Consider the following 11313-nt stretch of genomic DNA (forward strand, 5'->3'; position numbering starts at 1 on the left):
GGACTGGACATGTTGGGGGTGGGAGCAGATGAACACAAGGTGCCATGGGAGTTATCAGTGAACAACCAAAAAGATGGATTTTTAGGACCAAACTTAGTGTTTTTGCTCCTTGCTGTGTTACAGGAAAAGCTGGCACGAACAGCAGAGCACTGCTGAGTTTTTTAAAGAGGAGAAGAGCAGGATTCCTCCCGCAGAGCACAGGGTGACCTTCTGGGCTCAAATTGGCCTGAAATACAATGGAGAAGAGTGCAAAATCGTGTTCTGTGGTTAAATAACGGGGGGTTTGGCTATCAGTTGGCAGCTCAGTTGAAAATTGTGGATGAGGGGAAAGTGCTAATTGCATTTAGGTAGGCACAGGGGAGATGTGAGCCCACGATGTGCTGCAGCCGTGCGAGGGGCAGCCCGGGGCTGGGCAGGGTGTGCGGGACAAGGGGGGTCCTGGCACGGTTCCCACCCACCTCAAGCCACACAAAATCCCCTTCCTGGCACTCACACTTGTATCAATCATTAGCCAGATACCCAGAGCTGGGTAAACACGTTTTTGGCTTTGAGTGGTGATGACAGGCGGGGAGCGTTGCCTAATGAGGTGGGACCACTTGGTAGCGTGGTGTGCTATATATTCCTGCTCCTCCCTGCAATCTTCCTCTCCCGCACAGAGAGCAGGCAGGCTGCACTCGAGGGGTGTCCCTGGCTGCCATGAAGGTGACAGGAGTTTTGGTGAGGGCAGCTATTGCCCTTTGCTGCTGCTTGGGTGAGTGTTCACTGGGGTAGTGCAAAGATCGATCTGGCTGAGTCAGAGTTGAGTTTTTATTTCAGTAAAAGCCTTTGGGTCTTGCAACATGGAGGAGAGCCTTGTTCCATGAAGAAATAGCCTTCCTGAGAGAGCACAACAAAGAAATTAGGTTTCAAGACTGAGGTTTCAGCAAACACCATACAGCTGTTATCTTCTTGGTTTGTAGGAGCAGTTCTTGTGCAGGGTAGGGGCTTGCACATGGCAGTCCTGAGTATAAAGGCAAAATAAAGCTGTAGAAAATGTCCTTATTACCCATGTGAGCAATAGAAATGCAAACTTTAACCTCTAGGATTGCACTGGGAATTTGCTGTGTTACTCCTGGTAACTGAGAATGTTGGATTTGGAGGTGGACAGTGATGGTGGCAATAATTATCTTAAACATGCATGTCCAAACTTTTGAAAGTCAAACATAAAAGTCTCTTAGAAGAGGTTAAAATCCAAGAGTATAGAATTGAAGGTATCTGTATCACTTACCTGTAACATTTTAGGGGTAGATAAATACATGTGCTCTCACAAGGTTTATCTCCCCTCAGAAGGGCAATGAAACTTTATTTAGTAACTTTTAATACATCCTACTGCCATTTATTGGAATAATGTAAAACTCAACATTTTCCTAAACAAAATAAAATAGTGTTGACTAATCACTGAATTAACTCATGTCATGAAAATATTTACATATGTAAATAGCTCTGCATGTTAATAATTTGTTGTTGTTTTTTTTCCTGTCTCCATTTTTTTCTTTCAGGTACTGCTTTTGGAGTTCAGGTGAGCTACAGATCTATTTATTATGTTCTTTTCAGGCTTCTGGTAAAGTAGAAACAGTATGTAGCTACCCAATGAGCACATGGGTTAAATCTAATGAAATCTTAGCTGTTAAAATAATATTTTCCAGTGCATGGTTGAATAACATTTCCAATTTCACGAGAAAGTAAAAGATCCCCATTTTTTGCAATATTTTCGGTTCATTAAATAAAATGAAAAAACAAGAAGTAATTGTACACTTTTATTATATTAACTCTTAGACATAATTTAGTTACTCCCAGCCAAAGGCAGTAGTTTGCCTCCTTGTGAGGAAAACTGTCTTAGGATGACACGCTTGAAAACATCAAACACTGTGACTCTGATAATTGCTTCCATACAGCAAGGCACAAAGAATTCCTTGCATAAATTTCTCTACCTATATCACAGAGAGAAAACCAGCAGGGCCTGAGCCGTGGATTTGTCTGCAGGTTCCTCCCACGCAGCTCCGAGCCTCCCGGAACTCTCCAGAGTGCAGCACGATCTGGAAGGATCTGCTGCGGAGCCAAGGGGCTCCCAATTACCACTGCCTTCATTAGGCACTGTCTCACCCACAGCCATCCTGCCTCCCTGGACAGAAGTGCATAATCAGAAACTTCTGTAGGGAAGATTCCTGACTGCCTGAGCAGATTCCCAATAATGCCTCTAATTTACCTCCCAGCAGCAGCGGCGGTGGCGGGAGGATGCTGGGGGGTTTCACTCCGTGGGGGATCCAAAATTGAGGCTGATTCTGGGCTGCTTCCACAGCTTGATTGCAGCCAGTACGTCCGTGGCAAGGATGGGAAGCCCGGGGTTGCTTGCCCAAGGCACTTGAAACCGGTGTGTGGCACCGATGGCAACACGTACAGCAACGAGTGCGGGATCTGCTTCCACAACCTGTGAGTCTTGCTGGGGACCCTGCAGAGGCCTCGGGGCAGGGGGTTCCAGGCAGGGGTGGCAGCTTTGCTCCCCAGGGATGAGGAGCATGTGCCTTTGCAGCTGGGTGACAACACCACCAGCCTTGAGGTGATGCTGTCTCTTGATCACTGAGACAGGTCTGCTTTCTTCCAGGGAACATGGTGCCAGTGTGGAGAAGGAACACGATGGAGAATGTGACCCAAAACCTATCGTGGTAAGACAGAGTCTGTAATGGGGACAACTCAAGCACCATGCAGAAGTGTGGGACAGAAAGGGCACAGCTGGTGTGCACAGCCTGAAATAAAATCTGGTGATAACCAAAGCTAGAGAGGGTTTTTATAGGTTATCTGATACCATCTCTCTGTTATTTTCTACTTCAGACTTCAAACCTTTCTAATTGGGAATAAAATAAAAATAATACATTGGCTGAAGGTTGGATCTGACCACTTGGATGCCTTCAGCAGGATCCTATGAAGGACCTCACAAAACCCAAATCACAGTCTTTCTTACTATCCCTTCTTTTTTTCATTGGAGAGAATTCCCACAGAATTTTTGGTTTCTACTTGTGCTAATGAAATTGGTTTGATGCTGGATTTGTCCCCAAAGGCTGAGGGAGAGTGAGAAGACTACGTAAGAGTGTTATATCTTTATATCAAAAAAATGCTTTCTTTTTTCTCTATTCCTGGTATTTTTACAGGTTGATTGCAGTAATTACCGTAGAGCTGTAGTAGATGATCAGGTCATGGTAGCGTGCCCGAGGATAATGAAACCAGTCTGTGGCTCAGACAGCTTCACTTATGACAATGACTGCGGGATCTGTGCCTACAATGCGTAAGTCCTGCGCATGGAATGTCCTTCTAGATAATCAGCAAGTTGAGGCTCCCAGAGGCTTCTGTAAAATACCTGTTTTAAGGCAGGTGTCTCTGTATGTCTCCTTGCTGCTGGCTTCTCGTGATTCTTCAGCCAACCTGAGTGCTCTTCCCCATTTTTTTGGCCTGTGCTTGTGAAGGGAATCCCAAAAAGAACCAGAGCAGAGACATGAGCAGATCAAAGTGTTGCTTGTAACACCTAATTACTCCTAACACTTAATTCCCATGGGAATAGTGTACATTAGCAGCTGCCATCTGCAGGGCACATTCAGAGAATTCAGGCAGTTGTGGTTTCCCAGGGGGAGGGTGGGACCCTGCTTAGTTGTCCCAGTGCCTGCAGTGTCATGGGGAAAGCTATCCTCAATGTTCCCTAACCAGAGCTTTTCTTCCTTTCAGAGAGCATGACACCAACGTTACCAAAATACATGAAGGGCCCTGCAAGGAATCTGTTGCTGTAAGTGCAGTAGAGATCAGAACTCCATCTCTTAGAGCTGCTAATAAAATCATAAGGACCTCACAGATTTCACTAGGAAGCTGCAAGAGGTCCACAGGACAAGGTGTACGAGGGTCCCAGTCCATTATTTGCTTTTCTGCATGGTGGGGGTGGATTTGGCATCCTCCCTGAGAGGTCACCCCGTGCTTACCACACCAAACTGAGGAAAGAGGAAGGACATGGATATGGGATGAGGAGCTGATTTGTGTCCCCAGGAGGGCCAGAAGATTTCTCTTGCCAGCATGCTGTGCAGGTTGGCAGCTTTCTCTCTGGAGACCACAAGCGTTTCCACCCTCAGCAGCAGGGATTCAAAACTCCCATGCTGGTTGTATTCACAGATATAGTGAGACTCATAAGAGCACTAACCATAAATATTTATAGAGCACAGTTTATTGTATCTTTGTCTGAGGCCAACAGTCTGATGCCTTGGAAGGAGAAGCTTCTATATTTGAGTGCTAAAATTCTGGGATGTAGGAAGTCCATTCTCCAACAGGTAGACCATTCTTTCCTATCCTTTCAAATCCTGTACTGAACTACAGGGAATCTGAAGTAAGAAGAAATCACAGAGCTGGAAAAGTGTGGAGAAAACCAACACAAACTGAAACAGTGTTATTCAGATTTACAGCTGTTGAAAAATGTTTCTTAGCAAATTCAAGATTTTTTTAAATGAGACTAAACTGAAAATTTTGTACATGTTCTTATACCTGAAGTACCTCTTCTCCAAGATAGTCCTTTTTCTTGACTCCTGGAGAACTAGGCTAATATTCAGAAATAAAATTTCTGATTGGAGATTTAGCTTCAGTGGAACAGGGCTTTGTCCTGTTACAAAAACATTTGAGGCTGAAATACAGACCAAAAAGGTTTTGATTCAACTTTTCTTGCATAGCAAGGGCTTCTCCAGAGTGATTCGTCCTTATTTTGCCAGGTTGACTGCACCAGGTATCGAACACAAACCACCAAAGACGGAAAAACATTGGTAGCCTGTCCGAGGGACCTGAATCCAGTTTGTGGCACAGATGGCAGCACATACGAAAACGAGTGCATGATCTGCGCCCACAACGTGTGAGTGCTGTGCCCAGAGTGCTCCTTCTCAGTCTTGAGAACTGTCCTGCTGCATTTCTGCTCCTGACTGTTTCTTCAAGTCTCTTAGCAATGGGATGGTTTTGGATTTGCTTTGAGTTTCTTTCTCATGATGAAGTCATGAGGCATCTCCTTGGATGAGTCTGTGGGCTGGGCAGAGGAAGGAACAATTCAGAATATTGCTTTAAATTGCATGTTATGAGAAGATGGGATGAGCTTGGTAATAATTAGCAATTCTGAACACTTTTTAAAGAGTCTGAAGCCATGGTTTACTTCATTTTGCACATAACTTTGACCAAGAGGTTAAGTATTTATTTTACTGTTTCCCTCTTCCAGGGAAAAAAGGACCCATGTTGGCAAGAGGCACAGTGGACAGTGCAGAGAGAAGACTGATGAGGTAAGTGTTCAATATAAGGCTTACTCCTCTTAGCTGCATCAGCTGAAGGGTTCTCTGAGGTGACATCTACTCTGAAAGTGAGCTGGCCTCAAGCCTGGCTTTCTCCACCTGTCTTTTAAGTCTTGTCAGCTCCTTGTGTCGAGGATGCCTGCAAATCTCACCTGTCCTGAGGCAGGTGTCCTCTGGGCCCTCCCTGCCCGACAGCTCTGGCAGATGGGCTGGGTGAGAGCCATGCACGGAGTTCTCATGATGAATTCACACCTACGGCAGCCTTTGGGGTGTGGACGTATTGTGAAACGTGGAGCACACCTGAAGTTTTGATTGGAATGTATCAGCTGCTGTGTAGGATATGTTAACACATAAATGTAGAAGTTGTTCAGTTTGGGCTTTGATCTTCCTTTGATGAGGCCCTTCAAGTGCAAAGTCCAACTTCTTTTGCTGTACAGTTAAAAAGGGTCCATGTTTCAAATTCTTTTTTTTCTTTTCTGACATATCTTGTAGTTGGGAGTGACCAAGGTGCTTAAGCCAGGGATTTGGCACCTCATGCAGTGCTGTGCAGTTCCCCCCGTGTGAGAGGGTTCAGGCAGAGCTGACTCAGCCTGGTTTAGTAAGAACTGAGTCGTAGCACTGGTGTTATCTCATCATCCCAGCATTACAGACATGGCAGGAGGTTATGATGGAATTTATTTTATTGGAGAACAAGGTCTTCCTTAGGTTTGATGCTGCTGCTTTGTTTCTGTAGCTTGACTGCAGTAAATTCCCAGCCAGAAAGGTGAAGGGTGGCAAAGACCTGGTCCGGTGCCCCAGGATCCTGCACCCGGTGTGTGGCACAGATGGGTTCACTTATGACAACGACTGCAGCATCTGTGCCCACAATGTGTAAGTATTGTACACAGGACTCTCTTTTGGAGTGGCAAGCCAGGGTTAGTGCACCAGATGGCTTTTCTTTTTGGTATTAACAAATCTGTGTTTCTCTTTCAACCTCCTGGAGCCCTTGTCACCTGATTTTGTTCCCTGATGCTCTGTTTATTCCTTGGGGGAGTGTGGGAGAGCCAGCTCTCAGCCTGAGCGCTCTGTGAGGGCTGTGATATTTGGGAAGGGGAAAGAGTGAATGGAGCTGTTATACAGCACACAATGATGAGACCTGACTGTAGAATTACACTTTTTAATGACAGGGAGAGGCTGGTTCATCAGGCATCAGGTGTGTCCTTTATCAGCTCTATTGGTTTTGGGTTTGGTTTGCTTTCTGTGGCACCTGGGTGTCCCAGGGCTCAGGTGGTGAGCCTGCTGACCCCAACCTCTCCCTTTCAGACAACACGGGACTGATGTTAAGAAAAGCCACGATGGAAGATGCAAGGAGGAAAGCACTCCTGTAAGTGTTCTTTCAGCTGTAAAATAAGCACCATCTACTCTCTCTGTGGTCTCCAGGAGGATCCTGGCTGGGGTCAGTGCACCCAGGGGTGGGTGGAGGGTGGTGCACAGGGTTCATGCTGATGCTGTGCTTCTCCTCAGCTGCTCACAGCTGCCAGTGTGCTGTACAGGAGGGAAAGAGAGGATGGGGACAGGCTGGGACTTCAGAAACAAAATGTCCCAGTACTGCCAATCTCTGCACAGAAATCATCAGAGGCAGCCCAAGAACCATGCAGCCCATTTTAGCACAGTAGGAGAGGTGGAAAGGCTGTTTTAGATGTCCATGTATTTATTCAGTGCTAGGATTTCCATTGCACTAGACAGGCAGGTTAAAAAAATCCTTGTACTCTGGTCAGCCAGGACAAATCTGCTCTCAGGTAAGTGTACAGAAATAGCTTTATTATCCTGCACAGTAACAATATGTGCTGATAATATCTCAACACATTTATTCTGCTTATGCAGAGCAGCTCTGAAGCACCAAAAATAATTTCATGCATCCTGAGGGACTGCAATATATTTTCTGTAGAAAAGGCACGTTGTTAAAATGTGGTCTTTGCTTTAATTTGTTCTTGGACCACATGGGAAATATGGATAATAAGAGACACTGCATTGGGGAGGCTGTGCAAAATGACAGTGAAGTGTCAGTGATGCTTAGCTAATGTAGGCTGATTTCCAATAAGTATTTGTCTATTGATCCTCAAATATTTAAACCATTTGATTTGATAAATTGTAAATATTTTTGCAGCAGAAGCTGGTGAAACAGGTCTTGCTGCTCTTGGAAATGCTGAAACAGAATCTTGGACACAGTAAACTTTGTCAAGCTGCACTCAATGTCAAACATTTTAAATCAGATTCCTCAGGCTGAGTTAGGGGATGTTTAGTTTAGAAATTAGGAAAAAAAGAATCTTCGGTGGAGATCTTGTCAGTAATTGGAACAGGCTGACCAGAGAATGGGTGGAATCACTATTCCTTGGAGTTGTTCAAAGGGTGTGTGGATGTGGCACTTGAGGATATGGTTTGGTGGTGAACATGAGGGCTCTGGGTTAATGGTTGGGCTCAATGATTTTAGAGGTCTTTTCCAATCTTTATGATTTTATGAATGCTGGATTTAAAACCTGTGTATGTTCTACTCTAGGAAAATAATCTCTTTTACCGACTGTTCCCTCTGCTAGCAGGAAATACCCAACTACAATTACATAATTTTTATTCAAGCCTAAACTTTAAAAACCCTCTGATTTTCCCTGGGCAAAGGCCTCTAAAATCTAGAGGGGGCAGACTTCAGATGGGACACTGACCCAGCATCGCTGTTTTGTCTGCCCAGGTTGACTGCAGCACGTACCTGAGCGGTACCAAAGCTGGAGAGGCCATCAGCGCCTGTCCCTTCATCCTGCGCGAGATCTGCGGGACAGACGGCGAAACCTACAGCAACGACTGCGCCCTGTGTGCCCACAACATGTGAGCCCTGCAGGTCACACCCCCTGAGAGCCCCACTGGGTTGTTTGTCTGAGCATTTTGAACTCTGCTTTCTCTTCCAGTGAGCATGGAACCGAGGTTGCCAAGAAGCACGATGGAAAGTGCGTAGAAGAAGTTCCCCAGGTAAGTGGCACCTGAAGGGTTTGAGCAGGTGGCAGCTGCACAACCTGAGCAAATGCTGGGTGGTTTGGGTGGTGCAGCCTCCACGGGGGTCACACTTGTGCTGCCCTTCCTTCTGTGGGTGAATATCACCCTCCCATCAGCAGGAATGTTGTGCATTTCCTGCACACAATCAGGGAAAGAAAGAGGAGAGGACAGGTGAGGACTGAGTTATGAGACAGGCAGATGATTAATGATTTAAGGCTTTACACAGAGAATCCTTTTCCCACAGCACTCGGTCATAGCAGGGAATGCAGAGGGCCCTGGGAACCCCATGCTTTATCACTGCTTGTGTTTTACAAAAAGATGTTCTGCAAAGATTAGAAAATTGCCTGTGTTTTGAATGCTGATACCTAAGGTGTCAGGGAATTCAAACCCATCTCTGGTTTTTGGTTTGGTGTTTTTTTGGGTTTTTTTTGGTAAATGCGATGTAATCTAATATATACCAACATGAATCATGTAAAAATACCAGATTAACTATATTTGGCCAGGTCTAAGCCATTTACTCTCACTGGGGAATAGAAAAACAAAGCCACCTCATTAGCATGTTTGAAAGAGTCAACATCCTGAGTCAGATATTTCATTTCTATACAAACAAACTATGAAATGCCATTCCTTTGTTTCCCGAGTACGCTCTGTGCTCAGGCTGGGTGAGATACATAAATCAGGGAAGAAGAGTTCACACTGGAGAAACTGGGAGTGCTAAAACACAAGGCCAGCTCCTCAGCTGACGTAAATCAGCTTCCACTGCTGTCAGTCCTGCTGGCAGCTCTCAACACTCGGAACCGTCCCATTGCAACAAAAGACCTGTCAGCACATCTCCCCTCCATTCTTGTGGGCCATGAAAAACACCTTGGTCACAGTCAGCCCCCTTGCAGGAAGTGCATAAATCGTGCCATTTTGATTTACAGATTATTTCTGAGCTGCCTTTTGTAATATCCTAGTGGGTTCAGTAAGGTATAGGGGCATCGTGATAAATGCAGAGCTCAGTGAGTAATGTCTACCTTCCAGCCTTGATTCAGCCTTCTCCAGGGAAGGCTGTGAAAGGAGATTGCTAGTTTTCCATGAAGGATGAGTTAATATATAACCACAATTTGTCATCTGGCAGGTCCTTTTAGGGTCTGGCATGGGCAGCTTTAGGCAGAGGCACAAGCAGGGGGGATGTGTTGGGGCTCCCTTGCGCTGAGCAGAGCTGGTGGCAGAGCCTTTTCTGTGCTTGTTTTTCCCAGCTGAACTGCAGCCGGTACCCCAGGTCCACGCTGAAGGATGGCAGAGAGCTGATGGCCTGCACCATGATCTACGACCCCGTGTGCGGCACCGACGGCATCACCTACGCCAGCGAGTGCACCCTGTGCTCCCACAACTTGTGAGTGCTCCCCTTCCTCCCTGGGGGTTCACAGTTTGGCTCTGTGGGAGCTCAGTAATCTGCAAGGGCTCGCTCTGAAACCTTGTGCTGGAAGGATTCTGTCTGTCTGCCCCTGCTTTCCTGCTTGGCTTGCTTGGTGTGTACCAGCTGGGGACAGTGTCTGCTCTGGTTTTGTTAGTGCTGGGCAGGTGGTGCTGAGCTGTGTGGTCTGGAAATCTCTGTGACTCCGTGGGAGTGAGGTTTGTTCTTGCTCTCTGGCTGTAACAGGGAAGGTCATGGTTAATAACAATCTCTCCTTCCTCCAGGGAGCACCGGACCAACCTTGGCAAGAGAAAGAACGGACCCTGTGAAGAGGATGTTACAAGAGTGAGTGGGAAAGGATGGGAATAAAGAGTGAAGCTCAGTGTCTGTTACACTCATTGGGCACTGTCTTCTGCTCTGGGCTACAAATCAGGAGGTGGTGGTGTGCACACCTGAGGAGATCCCTTGGGAATTTCACTCTGCTCATAAAACAGCCAACATCCATCCCACTGCTCTGTAATAAAGCAGGACGAGATGTAGCAGTGAGCAGAAGCAGTACAAGATCACTTCTGCTACCAGGAGGACACTTGGAGTTGGTTATGATGCAGCTACAGCCAGTTTAATTTCTCAGTGGGGTGTCATTCCTGGTGCTGGGGGGGCACAGTTTGCTCTCAGGCAGAGGTGCTCAACATCTACCTTCTGTGTGCAGGCCCTTTGCAAGGACCACAAGGAAGTCTCTCCTATCTGCACCATGGAATACATGGCCCACTGTGGCTCTGATGGCAAAACCTACAGCAACAGATGTATGTTCTGCAACGCCTACCGGTACGTATAGGAGTGAAACCTTTCCTTCCATGATCAGTTCCTGTCCCTGCTGTGAATGCTGGGCTGTCTCATCATGTCTTTTTGTCTAACTGCTCGTGGGATACACTGGACATTGCTAGTTTTTTTTGCATTGTAAGGGAAAATGAGAAGGGCCCATTTCTGTGATGTGTATTTGGCCTCCTGTTTGCTAGCTTTGAAAGTATTTTATTGATTTTCAGCAGCACTCAATCTGTTCCACAAGCTCACAAGGGCGTGTGGGAATGACTTCACTGAACCAACTGGATTGTACCAAATGAATGGAACCATTCATCTTTTCTTAAATGAGGATAATGAAAGGGGATATTTGGGATTTTGAGATTGTTCTTTATCTCCAGTCAACCCTAAGCCAATGCTTGGGCCAGTGAAATGAGGAAAAGAGTGTCAGTCATGTCTAATTCTCCTCTCTCCTTTTCTCACCAGGGAAAGCGGGGATACTCTTAACCTCATGAGCATGTCTGAATGCTAAGTCTGTGCTGGACTCCAGCCCAGGAAGACAAACTCCTTTCCATCTGACTTCCCATGGGCTGACCTTCCCTAGTAACATCCCTTCAGTCTGCCTTGTTTCCTTAGCTCCTGAAACACTTGTTCAATAAACTGACTTGGCAACATTCCTCTGTCTCAGTGCCACATCTCTGCCCTGTCATGGCACTTCAAGTGGTGGATATCTATTTTTCTATTGATGTTCTCCACTAC

At 46.1% G+C, this 11313-nt stretch overlaps 1 protein-coding gene across 2 annotated transcripts; it reads left to right on the top strand.

Moving 5' to 3' along the window:
- Nucleotides 1–611: 611 nt before the first annotated feature.
- Nucleotides 612–11230, top strand: LOC131584009 (ovoinhibitor-like). Of its 2 annotated transcripts, XM_058848709.1 has the most exons (16): nucleotides 612–751; nucleotides 1539–1558; nucleotides 2339–2469; nucleotides 2642–2702; nucleotides 3186–3319; nucleotides 3754–3811; nucleotides 4776–4912; nucleotides 5267–5327; nucleotides 6070–6206; nucleotides 6639–6699; nucleotides 8059–8192; nucleotides 8273–8333; nucleotides 9599–9735; nucleotides 10041–10101; nucleotides 10466–10581; nucleotides 11041–11230. In XM_058848709.1, exons 1-16 carry the CDS (start codon nucleotides 697–699, stop codon nucleotides 11084–11086), a joined length of 1410 nt encoding a protein of 469 aa, XP_058704692.1. In that variant the 5' UTR covers nucleotides 612–696; the 3' UTR covers nucleotides 11087–11230. The 2 variants fall into 2 exon arrangements, with proteins under 2 accessions (XP_058704692.1, XP_058704693.1); XM_058848710.1 differs by lacking the exons at nucleotides 5267–5327; nucleotides 6070–6206.
- The last annotated feature ends 83 nt before the right edge of the window (nucleotides 11231–11313 follow it).

Source organism: Poecile atricapillus, chromosome 13 (assembly GCF_030490865.1).
Source record: "Poecile atricapillus isolate bPoeAtr1 chromosome 13, bPoeAtr1.hap1, whole genome shotgun sequence".
NCBI classification, from domain to species: Eukaryota; Metazoa; Chordata; class Aves; order Passeriformes; family Paridae; genus Poecile; species Poecile atricapillus.

What these genes read in the sequence shown, in the direction of transcription:
- LOC131584009 (XM_058848709.1), top strand. Translation starts at nt 697, where the DNA reads ATGAAGGTGACAGGAGTTTTGGTGAGGGCAGCTATTGCCCTTTGCTGC. An exon ending in ATGATCTGCGCCCACAACGT is followed by an intron (nt 4,913 to 5,266) that starts GTGAGTGCTGTG and finishes TCCCTCTTCCAG; the next exon opens with GGAAAAAAGGACCCATGTTG. An exon ending in GCCCTGTGTGCCCACAACAT is followed by an intron (nt 8,193 to 8,272) that starts GTGAGCCCTGCA and finishes TTTCTCTTCCAG; the next exon opens with TGAGCATGGAACCGAGGTTG.